This window comes from Artemia sp. Qi Xiang Cuo, chromosome 13, assembly GCF_049724085.1.
Source record: "Artemia sp. Qi Xiang Cuo chromosome 13, ASM4972408v1, whole genome shotgun sequence".
Lineage (NCBI taxonomy): Eukaryota > Metazoa > Arthropoda > Branchiopoda > Anostraca > Artemiidae > Artemia > Artemia sp. Qi Xiang Cuo.
In genome coordinates, this window is record NC_142806.1 from 3862786 (window position 1) to 3881493 (window position 18708).

An 18708-nucleotide genomic window follows, 5' to 3' on the forward strand; every position below is an offset into this window, starting at 1 on the left:
ACTTGTTTTGGGCTGATTGTTTTTTATTATAATTCTTGGAACATGTTGCATCCTGTTTTTTCTTCGTGAAACTTGGTGAATGTTGATTTTTTCTCCTCCTTGAAACATGTACATTGATTTTTTTTCTCCTTCTAAAACTAATTTTATCTGTGGAACATGCTACATGCATATCTTTCTGATTCTTGAACTAATTGCGTTTTGATTTTTTTTGTTCGTGAAACTTGTTGCATGTTGCTTTTTCTTCTCTTCGCGAAACTTGTACACTGATTTTTCTCCTCGTGAAACTGATTTTGTTCAAGGAACTTGTTGCGTGCTAATTGTTGTTCATGGAACTTGTTGCATGATGGTTTTTGTTCATGAAACTTGTTGCATGTAGATTTTCTCTTTGTGAAACTTGCACATTGATTTTTTTTCCTTCCCTTGAACCCAATTTTTTTCGAGGAACTTGCCCATGCTGATTTATGTTTGTGGAACTTTTTGAGTGCTGATTTTTCTTCGTGGAACTTGTTGCATGCTGAATTTTTCTTCGTGGAACTTGTTGCATGCTAAATTTTTTTCTTCGCGAAACTTAAACAATGATTTTCTTCCCGTTAAACTAATTTTGTTCGTGGAACGTGTTGCTTGCTGATTTTTTATTCCTGAAAGTTTTTGCATGTTTATTTTTTCTCTTCGTGAAACAAGTACATTGATTTTTTTTCTACCTAGTGAAGCTAATTTCCATGTTAAATGTTGATTTTTCTTTTCCTGAAACTTCTACCATGATTTTCCTCCTTGAGAAAGCTGGTTTTGTTCATGGAACTTGTTGCACGCTGATTTATGTTTGATGAACTTGTTGAGTGATGATCTTTTGTTTGTGAAATGTGTTGCAGTGTGATTCTGTTTATTCTCTTCTCGAAACTTGTACATTAATTTTTCGTTTCGTGAAACTGATTTTTTAATGGAAGTTGTTGCATGCTGATTGTTTTTTTTTGTTTGTGGAACTTGTTGCTTGCTGTTATTTTTATTCATGAAACTTGTTGCAGGTTTTTTTTTCTTCGTGAAACATGTACATTAATTTTTTTTCTCCTCCTGAAACTAATTTTGTTCATGGTACATACTGCATGCATATATTTTTATCGCGGATTTTTTGTGTGCTGACCGTTTTTTTTGTTCGTGAAACTTGCTGCATGTTGATTTTTTTCTCTTCGCGAAACTCGTACACTGATTTTTCTCCTCGTGAAACTGGTGTTTTTTCAAGGAACTTGTTGCGTGCTGATTGTTGTTCATATAACTTGTTGCATGATTTTTTTTGTTCATGAAACTTGATTTTTTTCCACATAGTGAAACTGATTTTGTTCATATAACCTATTGCATGCTTATTCTATGCTCGTGTTTCATGTTACATGTTGATTTTTCTCTTCGTGAAATATCTACAATGATTTTTCTCATTGAGAAAACTTGTTTTGTTCATGGAAATTGTTGCGTACTTATTTATGTTCGTGGAACTTGTTGAAGGATGATTATTTTTCGTTTGTGAAGCTTGTTGCAGCCTGTTTTTTTCTCTTCGCAAAACTTGTACATTGATTTTTTTTACCTCGTGAAACTTTGCTTGTTAATGGAACTTGTTGCGTGCTGATTGTTTTTTTTTAGTTCGTGGAACTTGTTGCATGTTGTTTTTTATTCTTAAAACTTGATGCATGTTGATTTTTTCTCTTCGTGAAACATGTACATTGATTTTTCTCTTCGTGAAACTGATTTTGTTCAAGGAACTTGTTGCGTGCTGATTGTTGTTCATGGAACTTGTTGCATGATGGTTTTTGTTCATAAAACTTGTTGCATGTAGATTTTCTCTTTGTGAAACTTGCACATTGATTTTTTTTCCTTCCCTTGAACCCAATTTTTTTCGAGGAACTTGCCCATGCTGATTTATGTTTGTGGAACTTTTTGAGTGCTGATTTTTCTTCGTGGAACTTGTTGCATGCTGAATTTTTCTTCGTGGAACTTGTTGCATGCTAAATTTTTTTCTTCGCGAAACTTAAACAATGATTTTCTTCCCGTTAAACTAATTTTGTTCGTGGAACGTGTTGCTTGCTGATTTTTTATTCCTGAAAGTTGTTGCATGTTTATTTTTTCTCTTCGTGAAACAAGTACATTGATTTTTTTTCTACCTAGTGAAGCTAATTTCCATGTTAAATGTTGATTTTTCTTTTCCTGAAACTTCTACCATGATTTTCCTCCTTGAGAAAGCTGGTTTTGTTCATGGAACTTGTTGCACGCTGATTTATGTTTGATGAACTTGTTGAGTGATGATCTTTTGTTTGTGAAATGTGTTGCAGTGTGATTCTGTTTATTCTCTTCTCGAAACTTGTACATTAATTTTTCGTTTCGTGAAACTGATTTTTTAATGGAAGTTGTTGCATGCTGATTGTTTTTTTTTGTTTGTGGAACTTGTTGCTTGCTGTTATTTTTATTCATGAAACTTGTTGCAGGTTTTTTTTTCTTCGTGAAACATGTACATTAATTTTTTTTCTCCTCCTGAAACTAATTTTGTTCATGGTACATACTGCATGCATATATTTTTATCGCGGATTTTTTGTGTGCTGACCGTTTTTTTTGTTCGTGAAACTTGCTGCATGTTGATTTTTTTCTCTTCGCGAAACTCGTACACTGATTTTTCTCCTCGTGAAACTGGTGTTTTTTCAAGGAACTTGTTGCGTGCTGATTGTTGTTCATATAACTTGTTGCATGATTTTTTTTGTTCATGAAACTTGATTTTTTTCCACATAGTGAAACTGATTTTGTTCATATAACCTATTGCATGCTTATTCTATGCTCGTGTTTCATGTTACATGTTGATTTTTCTCTTCGTGAAATATCTACAATGATTTTTCTCATTGAGAAAACTTGTTTTGTTCATGGAAATTGTTGCGTACTTATTTATGTTCGTGGAACTTGTTGAAGGATGATTATTTTTCGTTTGTGAAGCTTGTTGCAGCCTGTTTTTTTCTCTTCGCAAAACTTGTACATTGATTTTTTTTACCTCGTGAAACTTTGCTTGTTAATGGAACTTGTTGCGTGCTGATTGTTTTTTTTTAGTTCGTGGAACTTGTTGCATGTTGGTTCTTATTCGTAAAACTTGATGCATGTTGATTTTTTCTCTTCGTGAAACATGTACATTGATTTTTTTTTCTCCTCCTAAAACTAATTTTGTCCATGGAACATACTGCATGCATGTTTTTATGATTCTGGAACTTATTGCTTGCTGATTTTTTTTGTTCGTGAAACTTGTTGCATGTTGCTTTTTTTCTCTTCGCGAAATTTGTACACTAATTTTTCTCCTCGTGAAACTGATTTTGTTCAAGGAACATTTTGCATGATGGTTTTCTGTTCATAAAACTTGTTGCAAGTTGATTTTTCTCTTCGTGAAACTTGCACATTGATTTTTTGTTATTCTTCTCTTGAAGCTAATTTTGTTCATGTAACTTGACCATGCTGATTTATGCCTGTGGAACTTGTTAAGCGGTGATTTTTTTTCGTGAAACTTGTTTCATGTTGACTTTTTTTTCTCTTTGCGAAACTTAAACAATGATTTTCTCCCCATTAAACTGATTTTGTTCGTGGAACTTATTACGTACTGATTTTTTTATTCCTGAAACTCGTTGCATGTTTATTTTTTCTCTTCGTTAAACAAGTATATTGATTTTTTTCTACCCAGTGAAACTGATTTTGTTCATGGAACTTATTGCATGCATATTTCTTTGTTCGTGATCCATGTTACATGTTGATTTTTCTCATCGTGAAACTTCCATAATAACTTTCCTCATTGAGAAAACTGGTTTTGTTCATGGAACTTGTTGCACGCTTATTTTTGTTCTTGGAACTTGTCGAGTGATGTTCTTTTTTTCGGGAAACGTGTTGCAGTGTAATTTTATTTATTCTATTCTCGTAACTTTTACATTGATTTTTCTCTTCGTGAAACTGATTTTTTTAATGGAAGTTGCTGCTCGCGTATTGTTTTTGGTTCGTGGAACTTGTTGCTAGCTGTTTTTTTATTCGTGAAACTTGTTGCAGGTTGATTTTTTCTCTTCGTGAAACATGTATATTGATTTTTTTTCTCCTCCTGAAACTAATTTTGTTCATGGTACATACTGCATGCATATCTTTCTAATCGTGGATTTTTTTGTGTGCTGACTGTTTTTTTTTTGTTCGTGAAACTTGTTGCATGTTGATTTTTTTTCTCTTTGCGAAACTCGTACATTGAGTTTTCTCCTCGTGAAACTAATTTTGTTCAAGGAGCTTATCGCGTGCTGATTTTTTTTTGTTCGTGAAACTTGTTGCATGTTGCTTATTTTCTCTTCGCGAAATGTTTACACTGATTTTTCTCCTCGAAAAACTGATTCTGTTCACGGAACTTGTTGCATGATGGTTTTCTGTTCGTGAAACTTATTGCATGTTGATTTTTCTCTTCGTGGAACTTGCTCATTGATTTTTTTCTTCTTTTCTTTATGCCAATTTTGTTCATGGAACTTGACCGTGCTGATTTATGCCTATGGAACTTGTTGAGTGCTGATTTTTCTTCGTGAATCTTTTTGCATGCTGATTTTTTCTCTTCGCAAAACTTTAAAAATCGTTTTTCTCCCAGTTAAACTGATTTTGTTCGTGGAACTTGTTGTGTGCTGATTTTTTATTCCTGAAACTTGTTGCATGTCTATTTTTTCTCTTCGTGAAACAAGTACATTGATTTTTTTCTACCTAGTGAAACTAATTTTGTTCATGGAACTTATTTCATGCATATTTCATTGTTTGTGATACATGTTAAATGTTGATTTTTCTCTTCGTGAAACTTCTACAATGATTTTTTGCTTGCTGTTTTTTTTATCCGTGAAACTTATTGCAGGTTGCTTTTTTCTCTTCGTGGAACATGTACATTGGTTTTTTTCTCCTCCTGAAACTAATTTTGTTCATGGAACATTATACAAGCATATTTTTTTATCTTGGATTTTTTTTGCTTGCTGACTGTTTTTTTTTGTTCGTGAAACTTGTTGCATGTTGCTTTTTTTCTCTTCGCGAAATTTGTACACTGATTTTTCTCCTTGTGAAACTGATTTTGTTCAAGGAATTTGTTGCATGATTGTTTTCTGTTCGTGAAAATTGTTGCATGTTGATTTTTCTCTTCGTGGAACTTGCTCATTGATTTTTTTTTCTCTTCTCTTGAAGCCAATTTTGTTCTTGGAACTTGACCGTAATGATTTATACCTGTGGAACTTGTTGAGTGCTGAGTTTTATTCTTGAAACTTGTTGCATGCTGATTTTTTTTCTCTTCGCGAAACTTAAACAGTGATTTTTCTCTAAGTTAAACTGATTTTGTTCGTTGAACTTGATGCGTGCTGATTTTTTATTCCTGAAACTTGTTGCATGTTTATTTTTTCTCTTCATGAAACAAGTGTATTGATTTTTTTTCTACCTAGTGAAACTAATTTTGTTAATGGAACTTATTGCATGCATATTTCATTGTTCGTGATCCATGTTAAATGTTGATTTTTCTCTTCATCAAACTTCTACAATGATTTTCCTCATTGAGAAAACTGGTTTTGTTAATGGAACTTGTTGCACGCAGATTTATGTTCATGGAACTTCTTGAGTGATGATCTTTTGTTCGTGAAACGTGTTGCAGTGTAATTTTGTTTATTCTCTTCTCGAAACTTGTACATTGATTTTTCTCTTCGTGAAACTGATTTTATTAATGGAAGTTGTTGCGTGCTGATTGTTTTTTTTGTTCTGGAACTTGTTGCTTGCTGTTTTTTTTATTCGTGAAACTTGTTGCAGATTGATTTTTTCTCTTCGTGAAACAGGTACATTGATTTTTTGTCCTCCGGAAACTAATTTTGTTCATGGAACATACTGCATGCATATTTTTTAATCGTGGATTTTTTTTGTGTGCTGACTGTTTTTTTGGTTCGTGAAACTTGTTGCATGTTGATTTTTTTTTCTCTTTGCGAAACTCGTACACTGATTTTTCTCCTCGTGAAACTGATTTTGTTCAAGGAACTTATCGCGTGCTGATTTTTTTTTCGTTCATGAAACTTGTTGCATGTTGCTTTTCTTCTCTTCGCAAAATTTGTACACTGATTTTTCTCCTCGCGAAACTGATTCTGTTCAAGGAGCTTGTTGCATGATGGTTTTCTGTTCGTGAAACTTGTTGCATGTTGATTTTTCTCTTCGTGGAAATTGCTCATTGATTTTTTTTCTTCATCTCTTGATGTCCGTTTTGCTCATGGAACTTGACCGTGCTGATTTATGGCTGTGGAACTTGTTGAGTGCTGATTTTTCTTCGTGAAACTTTTTGCATGCGGATTTTTTCTCTTCGCGAAACTTTAACAATAGTTTTTCTCCCAGTTAAACTGATTTTGTTCGTGAAACTTGTTGCGTGCTGATTTTTTATTCCTGAAACTTGTTGCATGTTTATTTTTTCTCTTCGTGAAATATGTAAATTAAATTTTTTTCTACCTAGTGAAACTAATTTTGTTCATGGAACTTATTGCATGCATATTTCATTGTTCGTGATCCATGTTAAATGTTGATTTTTCTCTTCATGAAACTTCTACAATGATTTTTTGCTTGCTCTTTTTTTATTCGTGAAACTTGTTACAGGTTGATTTTTTCTCTTCGTGAAACATGTACATTGATTTTTTTACTCCTCCTGAAACCAATTTTGTTCATGGAACATACTGCATTCATATATTTTAATCGTGGATATTTTTGTGTGCTGACTGTTTTTTTTTGTTCGTGAAACTTGTTGCATGTTGATTTTTTTTCTCTTTGCGAAACTCGTACACTGATTTTTCTCCTCATGAAACTGATTTTGTTCGAGGAACTTAGAGCGTGCCGATTTTTTTTTCGTTCGTAAAACTTGTTGGCGCTGCTTTTCTTCTCTTTGCAAAATTTGTACACTGATTTTTCTCCTCGCGAAACTGATTCTGTTCAAGGAGCTTGTTGCATGATGGTTTTTTGTTCATGAAACTTGTTGCATGTTGATTTTTCTCTTCGTGGAAATTGCTCATTGATTTTTTTTTCTTCTTCTCTTGATGTCCGTTTTGCTCATGGAACTTGACCGTGCTGATTTATGGCTGTGGAACTTGTTGAGTGCTGATTTTTCTTCGTGAAACTTTTTGCATGCGGATTTTTTCTCTTCGCGAAACTTTAACAATGGTTTTTCCCCAGTTAAACTGATTTTGTTCGTGGAACTTGTTGCGTGTTGATTTTTTATTCCTGAAACTTGTTGCATGTTTATTTTTTCTCTTCGTGAAACAAGTATATTAATTTTTTTTCTACCTAGTGAAACTAATTTTGTTCATTGAACTTATTGCATGCATATTTCATTGTTCGTGATCCATTTTAAATGTTGATTTTTCTCTTCATGAAACTTCTACAATGATTTTTTGCTTGCTCTTTTTTTATTCGTGAAACTTGTTACAGGTTGATTTTTTCTCTTCGTGAAACATGTACATTGATTTTTTTACTCCTCCTGAAACCAATTTTGTTCATGGAACATACTGCATTCATATTTTTTAATCGTGGATATTTTTGTGTGCTGACTGTTTTTTTTTGTTCGTGAAACTTGTTGCATGTTGATTTTTTTTCTCTTTGCGAAACTCGTACACTGATTTTTCTCCTCGTGAAACTGATTTTGTTCGAGGAACTTAGAGCGTGCCGATTTTTTTTTCGTTCGTAAAACTTGTTGGCGCTGCTTTTTTTCTCTTTGCGAAATTTGTACACTGATTTTTCTCCTTGTGAAACTGATTTTGTTCAAGGAACTTGTTGCATGATTGTTTTCTGTTCGTGAAACTTGTTGCATGTTGATTTTTCTCTTCGTGGAACTTGCTCATTGATTTTTTTCTTCTTCTCTTGAAGCCAATTCAAGACTGTTTTTGAAGACTGTTTTATTTTTGTTCGTGAATCTTGTTGCATGTTGATTTTTTTTCTCTTCGCGAAACTCGTATACTGATTTTTCTCCTCGTGAAACTGATTTTGTTCAAGGAACTTGTTGCGTGCTGATTTTTTTAATGGAACTTGTTGCATATTTTTTTTTGGTTCGTGTAACTTGTTGCATGTTTACTTATCTCATTGAGAAACTTGCACATTGATTTCTTTCCTCTTGAAGCCGATTTTCTTCATGGAACTTGTTGCGCGCTTATTTTTTTGTATGTGTAAATTGTTGCATGCTGTTTTTCTTCATGAACCTTGTTACACGTTGATTTTAATCTTTGTGAAACTTATACATTGATTTTTATCCAAATGAAACTGGATTTGTTCATGGAACTTGTTGCATGTTAATTTTTTTTATTCGTGAAACTTATTGCATGTTGTTTTCTTTTCTACGGGAATTTTGTACATTGATTTTTTTATTTTTTCCTCGTGAAAACAATTTTTAGTTGGAATATGTTGAGTGCTGATTTTTAGTCATGTAAAAAAAAAAGTTGAAAAAACTGTAAAAAGAAACTTTCCAAAAAACAAAAAAAATGGTCACTACAAACATTATTTTTCTATTAGAAAAAGTCACGACTAACATTTCTATATGATTCTCATTTTGAGTTCGGAAAATATTAAATGTAATTTTTTTTATGTAGTAAGTATGTTACATGTCATTCTAAGAGATGTAAAAAATGTTGAAAAAATATATCATGTTAAGAAAAAAATTGGGGGGGCCTGAAGGGGGGCGGTAGGGTCAGAGGGAGGGGGTTTTAGGGGGGGGGTCAGTATGGGGTTTAGGAGGGGGGGGGTTAGGGGCAGGAGTTGGGGGGATTGGGGGAGGGGGTCCTTGGGGTTGGGGTTCTAACAACACTGTTCAAATGGTAGTTGTGTATTATACCCAACACAGTTGAGAATCACTCAAATAAAAAAAATATGTATTTCTGAATAGAGTTAGCGTTCCCTCAGATGGTTTACTAATTTTATTTCTGTCAACGCCTATAATCATATCAAAACAAAGGTTCTTATTTAATATTAGGTATGTGAACGGTCATTAATCAACCAGAAAATAAGATATTCAACACCAAAACCCAGGTTCCGTGAACAGCACAAATTTTTATGGTAAGGTGATTCTGATTGTCTTCTCTCTTTAATTCATACAGTAATGTCCTATCTGTCTGCTACCTTAGATTTACACAGAATGGGAGTACTGTCTGCTTGAATGGCGGTGGGGACTGTCCGCTCTCTTAGATTGACCCAGTAATGCCCCACTTGGCCGCTACCTTTAATTGATACAGTAATTTCCTACCTGTCTCGTTGAACAGATTGGCACAGTAAATTGACACAGATTGGTGGTCAACAGATTGACCACCCTCGTTGGAGATATTACTACAGTAATTTGCTATCAACCTCCTTGGAGATATTATAGCTAGACTACTACCGTACATGGATAATTAAAACAAAATTTGCATGCTAATTTTACTTTGGTTAAATGGCTTTCTCGAAAGTTGTTTAATTTTATTTACTATCATTTTTATTAGTAATAAATATAAGTAACTTACGAATTAACTTACGTAACAAACTTCTATATTCATATATTTTTAATACGTATATTAGGGGGTTAGCCCCCTAGTCAATACCTCACTCTTTACGCTAAAGTTTGATTTTTTTCCAGTTCTTTAAAAATGACCCCTTAATCACAAAGGCCGTTAATTAGAATAAATAGCTCTTATGAAAGTATTAAAAATCTTTGGCTTAAAGAACGAGGTATTGACTAGGAGGTGAACCAAATCATATACGTAATAATTTCTGTTTGTTTTTAATTTTGATGTTGCTCCTTACTTTCAGTTGAAAAAATGTGTTTTTTTTATTTAATTTCTGATCGTTTTTTAAATAATGCTGGGAAATCCGGCACCCCTTTCATAGAAATTTTCCTTCCCCAATGAAAACTTCCTCCATGGAAAAAGTTTCTCACATAATACCCTACTCCCCCTGCTACCTTAAAAAAATCCCCCCTGAAAACGTCTGTATACTTCCCAATAACCAATACTATGTGTAAACATTGGGTAAAGTTTTATAACTTTCAGCCTTCCCGCCAGGGACGTTAGGGGATTAAGTCATCCTAAAAAACACATTTATTATATTTTCAACCATGCTGAACAAAATGGATATCTCAAAATTTTGATCGGGTGACTTTGGGAAAAATGATTTTGGGAGGGGGCCTAGTTATCCTATATTTTTTTGGTCACTTAAGAAGGGCACTAGAACTTTTAATTTCCGTTCGAATGAGCCCTCCTAAGATATTCTAGGACCACTGGGTGGATACGATCCCCCCTGGGAAAAAAAATAACAAGCAAATAAACCCGCATCTGTGATCTTTCTTCTGGCAAAAAATACAAATTCCACGTTTTTGCAGATAGGAGCTTGAAACCTCTACAGTAGGGTTCTCTGATACGATGAATCTGATGGTGTGATTTTCATTTATGTTCTATAGCTTTAAAGGGGTATTTCCCCTTTTTTGCAAAACCAGGCAAATTTTCTCAGGTGCGTAACTTTTGATGGGTACGATTAAACTTCATGAAACATATATATTTGAAATAAGCATTAAAATCTGATTCTTTTGATGTATCTATTGGTATCAAAATTCCACTTTTTAGAGTTTCGGTTGCCATTGCGCCGGGTCGCTCCTTATATTACAGTTCGTTACCATGAACTGTTCGATTAGCTAATTAGTGGATTCCTTCCAGACGTCCCGTTATAAAAGCTTATCCCCAGGGTTTAGATATTGCAATTGAAGATAAATGAAGTTAAATTTAAGAACAGGGTGTTTTCTAATACAAAAGGGGCCATAGGTCCCCACACCCCCCAACTAAGAAAAATTACCACCACTAGTCCATAGGTCAGAGTACAAAAAAACAAAACGTAAAATAAACAACACGAACTTCAAAATAACCAAACTTATTTATCTTTTCTTCTTTCTTTGTTTGTACCTCTTCACTGCAGCTACCCATTAGCTTATGGATCCACTACTACATCATCCGCTTATCTTAATTCCATTGCCATTTAGTATCTCTGTCCAACTAATCAAAGCTATTGTCTGTAAGGCTCTCTTCAGCAAGTTTGGGATTTCGAAGAAGGGGGAATCCACGCGGTTTGTGGAACTTTATGGTGTTGAGCATGATTAAATATTACAATTTCTTGCTCTCACAAAATTTACACTTAGGAGAAGCGTAGAGTTAAATTCTGGCAAATTCGATGATGCCAACCATCATGAAATATTGGCTGCACTAGCCTCTTAATTTCCATCGGTGGAAACAACACCACATCTCAATTAAAACGCGAATTGCCCCTTGGCATAACTTAAAATAGTCCAAGCTCGAAAATACAAAGGCCTTTGAAAACGATAGGGGTACAGGGAAATGAGCTAAAAATCTGTGCCAACCATTGCTCGCTTTTTTTTAGTCCCCTCCCCTAAAATAATCGAATGAATAATGCTCGTCGATACCAGCTGAAGATGAAGTTGAAAACTGGAAAGGCAAGGCCTCCGTAAAGGGATCACAACTCGTCCGCCAGTTGTGCATTGAGGAAAATGGCTATCTTTTACGTCTGCCCACAGGGGATCTTCCCAAGGGATTCCTCCCCCTTATAAAAGATCAAACCCTCTTTTGAGTTGATCAGACCAATATCAGATTCCTTTCCAAGCTTCTCCAATCCAGCCCGAAATTTAGTGTCTCACAATCTTTCCGTAGCCCGTTGCAGTCCATTTAATTCTATTTCTTGATTATCGGTAGTTTTCTTTTAATAGCTCATGGGCCTTTTCCCCCCTCTAAGCCTTTTGGTTTTATCGCAATTTTTATATTTTCACAATGGGTCTCGGACCTCTTTATCCCCCCTATTATTTATTTTATTTATGTCAGCTAGGCATAGCCCATCTATTTTTTTATTTTCGCCACTGCACGCTGTATCCGTAAATCCTGTCTTTTGTTTGCATTTATCTTTTCATTTCGACTTTTATCAACTTTTCAATCGCACAAAATAAATCATCATTAAGTTTGAATTGGGCTCCAGTGTCCACCATTTTTGACTACATTTCTTTATTGTTTTTCCGTTTAATTTTTAATTTCTCCCTTTTAGCTTTCTTTACTTTTGTCATAGTATCAGTAATTAATTCTTCGCTAAATGAAAATAAAATTTTTAGATTGGAGTTCTGTTTTGTATGTTTTTTCTCTCTCTTTGTTTTATTTAATTTTGCCGCAGAAACAAATAATTCGTCGTCAAATGGGAATTGAATTCCGACATTTAGTTTTTCATATTGTACTAAAAGTTCTCGAACTTAACAAGGAAAAGCACGTACAATAAATTTTGTCTCCTTTTTCTCTGGCACAGTGAGTGTTTCACCTTGATATGTACTTGTCGGTATCTCATATTCGGTATAAGTGTTTTGGAGTTTTCTGTTTTCTAAAAAAAAATTTGAAAATCATTTTCACGTGTCATATTTTCAATATTATGTGGTCTTTTTACTTCTGCATCTCATTTTTGTGGATTTTCAACATTTTGAACTCGAGTATCAAACATTTTGCTTTTTAGACAAGGTGGCTTAGCCTCCAATTATGTTGCATGGGTTGGTCCTCCTCCCCGCCTTGTAAACGAAGTTGTATATTTTTCCGTCTTAGCATTTAATGTTTGATAAATGTCTGATAATCTCTAACTCATTGACATTTCTTACGGGCTTCGCAAGCTTTAGTAAGGGTTTCCATGCGAGCCTGATAATATATATTTATTGGTTTGTCTATGTTTTTAATTTTATCAATGCGAGTTTGATGAAGTATTTCACGGGCTTGACTATCTTTATCAATTTTTTCTCTACGAACCTGACTGTCTTTTCGACTTGATCTATATAATCCTGTTGTAATTTCATATATTCTTGGTACTTTCTCTCAAATGCCTTTCTTTCTCTTTCTCTACTTTTTCTACGAGCCTCTCTTGCCCTTCTATTTAAACTACTTTGATTCCTTCTGTCATTATTTGTTCTTAATTCATTTTCTGAATCTGTAGGATTAAAAAATAATAAGGCTCCAGGTGCTGATAGGGCGGTAAATGAGTTTCTTAAATATGGTGGCTCTGAGGTTAGAAATAAGCTACTGAAGATTATGAATATGATTTTTGAAAAAAGGGAAGTACCTAAAGATTTTAGGAAAACCTTAATTAAGCCACTTTATAAGAAAGGTGATAAAAATGAGTGTGGTAATTATCGAGGCATTAGTCTGGTCTCTGTAGGTAGTAAATTACTTAGCAATATGATACTTTTTAGACTGAGAGATGCCGTAGAAAAAGTTTTAAGAGAAGAACAGTGCGGTTTTAGAAAAGGCAGAGAATGTATCGACCAAAATTTCACTCTCAGGCTAATAATTGAGAAGTGCCTGAATTTTTAAACACCTTTGGTCCTCAGTTTTATAGATTATGAGCAAGCGTTCGATTCTTTTGATAGAAGAGCTTTAGTAAAGGTTTTATCCTAGTATGGTATACCAGACAAATACATTAAAGTGATTAGTTCTATGTACGAGAATAACACTGCTGCGGTTAAGGTAGGAGATGAGGTTAGCAGTTGGTTTTGTATTAAATCTGGAGTTAAGCAGGGTTGTGTTCTATCCCACTTTATATGGATTATTTTGATGGACTTTGTTTTAAGGAGCACAGGAAAGGCAATGGGAGATCACGGAATCAAATAGGGAGGAAAAAGTCTTCTGGACTTAGATTATGCTGAAGATTTAAGCATCCTAGATGAAAGTGTGAGCAAAATGAATGGAGTTTTAGGGGTTTTGCGAGCTCATTGTGATAGAATAGGTTTGAAAACTAATGTTAAGAAGACTAAGTCACTAAGGCTAGGAATAAGTGAAGATGAAATGTTGACGTTGGATAATGAAAATATTGATCAGGTGGGCAGCTTCACTTATCTCGGTAGCATTATTAGTAAAGATGATGGGAGCAGTGAATACGTTAAAAGCAGAATAGCCAAGGCTCAGGATGTTTTTTCACAGTTAAAAAAAATTTGGAAAAATAGGAAGATAAGTGTGCAAACCAAGATTAGAATATTAGAAGCTACAGTCATGACAGTGGTCAAATATGGCTCTGAAGCATAGGTGCTCCGAAAAGAGGATGAAGATTTGCTAGATTTTTTCCAGAGAAATTGCTTAAGGATTGTTCTGGGTACCCTGTTAACTGACCGTATTTCAAACAATAGGCTATACGAAGAACGTGGTTCAATACCGCTCTCTAGGGCTGTAATGAAAGAAAGGTTGAGGTGGCTAGGGCACGTTGTGCGGATGATTGATGACAGATTGCCAAAGATTGTTCTTTTCTAGGGCTAAAGGGAAAGCAGGTCGTCCCCGACTAGCGTGGGAGGACGTCATAAAGAAAGATTTAAAGGAAATGGGAACTTCGTTAGTGGATGTAAGGAAGGAGGCTTTGAATAGATTGGAAGGGAAGAGGAGCGTACGTAGCTGTGTTGGCCTCAGGTAGCCTGGTGCTGCGGTGAGTTGTTAATAGTAGTAGTAGTTCATTCTCTATCCGTTTTTTTCTCTTATCCACAACTCCCCTTCATTTTGCGTAGCATCTGAGGGGTGAGTTCGTCTTTGTTTTTTTATATATTATATCTTCCTTGTTTATTTCATGCCCCCTCATTTTACCAGATGTACTCCATCCGGATTCTATTATCTCTTTATTAATTAGTCAATCGTGGCAAGCTCAGCCATTGCCAAATGCAACAATTATGGCACGCAATTACTATTGTGAATTATTAGCGCTGCGTAATGAATTCAACTATCTCTCAAATAACTGGAATATCTAAACTTAATTAGAGAATAACAACTTCTTTCACAGCAAGTAAATTTTACACGAGTGAAATATATCTCCAAAAAACGAAATAACAGGGGTATGACGAGAAAGTAAACTGAATAACTGTGCAAATATTCCACTACTGGATTAACTGGAATAAAATCAAACAGGGGAGCTACCTTGCAAAACAATTACTTATCCACCCTTGACACTTGTACTCCAACTGTAATCTCCTCTTAGGCTGATTACTCAATAAGACAGGTGCTTTTCGTCTTCCTTATCAAATGTGCACACGAAATTGACAATTTTTTCTAATTTACCGTCTTCAATATTCTAACAACTTTTGCCACTGAAGATTATATTCAAGTCCGCCAATTCACTTAAATAATAACCCAAGTTTCAGTTTTTCTTATCCGTTCTTAAGCCCAGTAATACTTTCTAATACGGAGAGATTCCCCCACTATAAACTCAAAGCAATTCACGCAAAAAATGATCGATTTTTGTAATTTTCACTAATCTCTATTTTTAATTAGGCTGGGCTCCTTTAATTAGGCTCCTTTCATCAAATGTACCCTCATTCATAGGATGTTTCGTTCCTTGGTAGGAGCCTGGCACATCAAATTATAAATTTGCAATACTTCAAATCTGTCTTTCCGTGCAGATTTTTAAAGCTTATAGCCTATATTGTAGGCTAATTTTAACCATCTCTTCGGAAAACGCTAATTCTTTTACTATCAGTGTTACTGATAGCCCATTTATTTGCCACCACCAGTATTAGGGGGAGGGACAGGGGAAATTGAAGTTTTTGAAATTCCCTCTTCTATATAGGAAATCTCTAATTCTATTAGAGAAACCTGGCGGTGCTTTGGAGGCCAGCGTAACTTCTACGCTCCGTGGATTTCTGCTTGTCCCTGACAAGTGTACTTTCTGAGTGGTACAAAAGTGCCACCCTATTTGGCCCCATACACCATAACAATTAAACCTCCCCAGTTCTCTTTTTTTCCCTCCCTTTGTATAGGATTCTATTCCTATGTCAAGTTAATATAATATAAGCCTCTCTTTAGCCTTCCAGACTCAACGTCAACTAATCAAAAGAGTCACAGATATAAAGAATAGATTTCTTATCTGTATTCCCTCTTAACTCTGTACAAGAACTGATAAAGAACTAAAACCAAAAACTCTTATAATTATTAAATACACTTTGAGAGCCGCCATTGGGCACCATGGTCTGAACCTTTATTTGAATGACCGAATCAAATAAAATTCCCAGTATCCTTTGAAGCTTTTAGGGCTGTAAATTTAAGCTGTATGAGTCATCGCTCACCTGACTTTTTCAGATATTAAATAAAAAATTATGTTTTTTTAAACTGAAAGTAAGGAACGACGTTAAAACTTAAAACGAACAGAAAGTATTCCGTATATGAAAGGGGCTGTCCCCTCTTCAACGCCTCGCTCTTTACGCTAAAGTTTGACTTTCTCACAACTTTTTTTTTAAACATTAAAAAATTTTAGCGTAAAGAGCGTGGCGTTGAGGAGGGCGCAGCCTTTCATATATGGAATAATTTCTGTTCGTTTTAAGTTTGAACGTCGTTCCTTACTTCAGTTAAAAAAAACTTGTTTTTTTTATTTAGTTTTTGAACGTTTTTGAATTGATGCAGGTTTTGATTTTGGCTCACCGTAAATGAATTATTAAAACAAAATTAGTATATTAATTTTACTTTTATTAGGTTAAATGGCTTTCTCGAAACTTGTTTAATTTTATTTACGAACGTTTTTATTAGTAATAAATATAGGTAACTTACGAATTAACTTACGTAAAAAACTTCTATATTCATATATTTTTAATACGTATATTAGGAGGATCGCCTACTAGTCAATACCTCGCTCTTTAAGCTAATGTTCGAATTTTGTTCCAATTCTTTAAAAATGACCCCTTAATCACAAAGGCCGTTATTTAGAATAAATAACTCTTATGAAAGTACAAAAAAATATTTGGCTTAAAGAGCGAGGCACTGACTAGGGGGTTAACCCAATCATACACGTAATATTTTCTGTTCGTTTTAAGTTTTGATGTTACTCCTTATTTTCAGTTGGAGAACTTGTTTTTTTATATTTAGTTTCTGATCTTTTTTTTAAATAATGCTGGGAAATCCGGCGCCCCCTTCATAGCGATGTCCCTATCCCCCACTAAAACTTCCTTCATGAAAAGATTTTCCCACATAACCCCCAACCCACCCGACCCCCTACTACCAGAAAAAATCCCCCTGAAAACGTCTGTATATTTCCTAATAACCAATAATGTATGTTAACATTGGGCAAAGTTCATAACTTTCAGCCCTCCCCCCGGGGACTTCGGGGGATTGAGTCATCCTAAAGAACATATTCATCATATTTTCAACAATGCTGAACAAAATGGCTATCTCAAAATTTTGATCAGGTGACTTTGAGAAAAAAATGAGCGTGGGAGGGGGCCTAGTTACCCTCCATTTTTTGGTCACTTAAAAAGGGCGCTAGAACTTTTAATTTCCGATCCAATGAGTCCTCCCACGATATTCTATGACCACTGGGTTGATACGATCACCCCTGGGGAAAAATTAACAAAAAAACATAAAAACAAATAAACACGCATCCGTGATCTTTCTTCTGGCAAAAAATGCAAAATTCCGCATTTTTGTAGATAGGATCTTGAAACCTCTAAAGTAGGATTCTCTGATACGCTGAATATGATGGTGTGATTTTTATCAACGTTCTATAATTTTTAAGGGGTTTTCCCCAATTTTTTTCGAAAATATGCTAAATTTTCTCAGGCGCGTAACTTTTGATGGGTAGGACTAAACCTGACGAAAGTTATATATTTGAATTCAGCATTGACATCTAATTCTTTTGATGTATCTATCAAAAACCTGTTTTCTAGAGTTTCGGTTACCATTGAGCCGGGTCGCTCCTTACTTACAGTTCGTTACTACGTAGGCCTACTGTTTGATTAGCTAATTACTGGATTCCTTCCAGATGTCTCGTCTGGTCCTTACGATCAATATTTTTTTGGTGGTTAATTAATGGATACACTTACACATTCAAAAAAAAAGAAAACAAAGTAGGACTCACCAATGAAATCTTCCATTGCTAATCTTAAGTCTCGGATATAGAGAATGACGTAGTCGTTCTTATAAAAAAAATGTAAACGGGACAAATTCTCCCTATAAAATAGAATATAATTAATTGACAAGGAAATTACTATATCAAGCATGGAATATATATAATTTTCCTCTTTTGATCTCCCTATTCTAAGAGTAATTTAAGAACAGTTTAAATAAGGATAGTCAGACGTACTAGAGGGAGTGTATTTTGGAAGGGGAAGGGCAACACTTGCATAGCAATAGAAAGACGTGTGAAGATTTATATATATATATATATATATATATATATATATATATATATATATATATATATATATATATATATATATATATATATATATATATATATATATATATATATATATTTATATATATATATATATATATATATATATATATATATATATATATATATATATATATATATATATATATATATATATATATATATATATATATATATATATATATATATATATATATATATATATATATATATATATATATATATTTGTAAATAACTTGGCAATTGTTTAAACATATGCTAGTAGGGTGCCTCGTCTGGATTTGCTTGTGGCCCTAGAAAATCCCATGCTATTTGCTTGGGGCCATAGGAACCATGTTCTATAGAGGTCCTAGGAGCCACTGAAATGTATCAAGTTGACTGAACTTTATCTAGGTCATCCCTTAGGGCACTTTTAACCTTTCAAAGAGATTTGCTTGGGGCCCTAGGAATTCTTATGCTATTTGCTTGAGGTCCTAGGAATTCCCATACTATTTGCTTGATGCT

At 34.2% G+C, this 18708-nt stretch overlaps 1 protein-coding gene across 1 annotated transcript in view; it reads right to left on the reverse strand.

The window, feature by feature from the left end:
- The window catches only part of LOC148944859 (sodium channel protein Nach-like), a 376236-nt gene that overhangs the window by 95303 nt on the left and 262225 nt on the right, over positions 1-18708 (reverse strand). The window contains exon 9 of the mRNA XM_089099312.1: positions 17887-17978. Coding sequence (XP_088955438.1) covers positions 17887-17978 — 92 coding nt within the window. The remainder of the gene's footprint in view (positions 1-17886; positions 17979-18708) is intronic.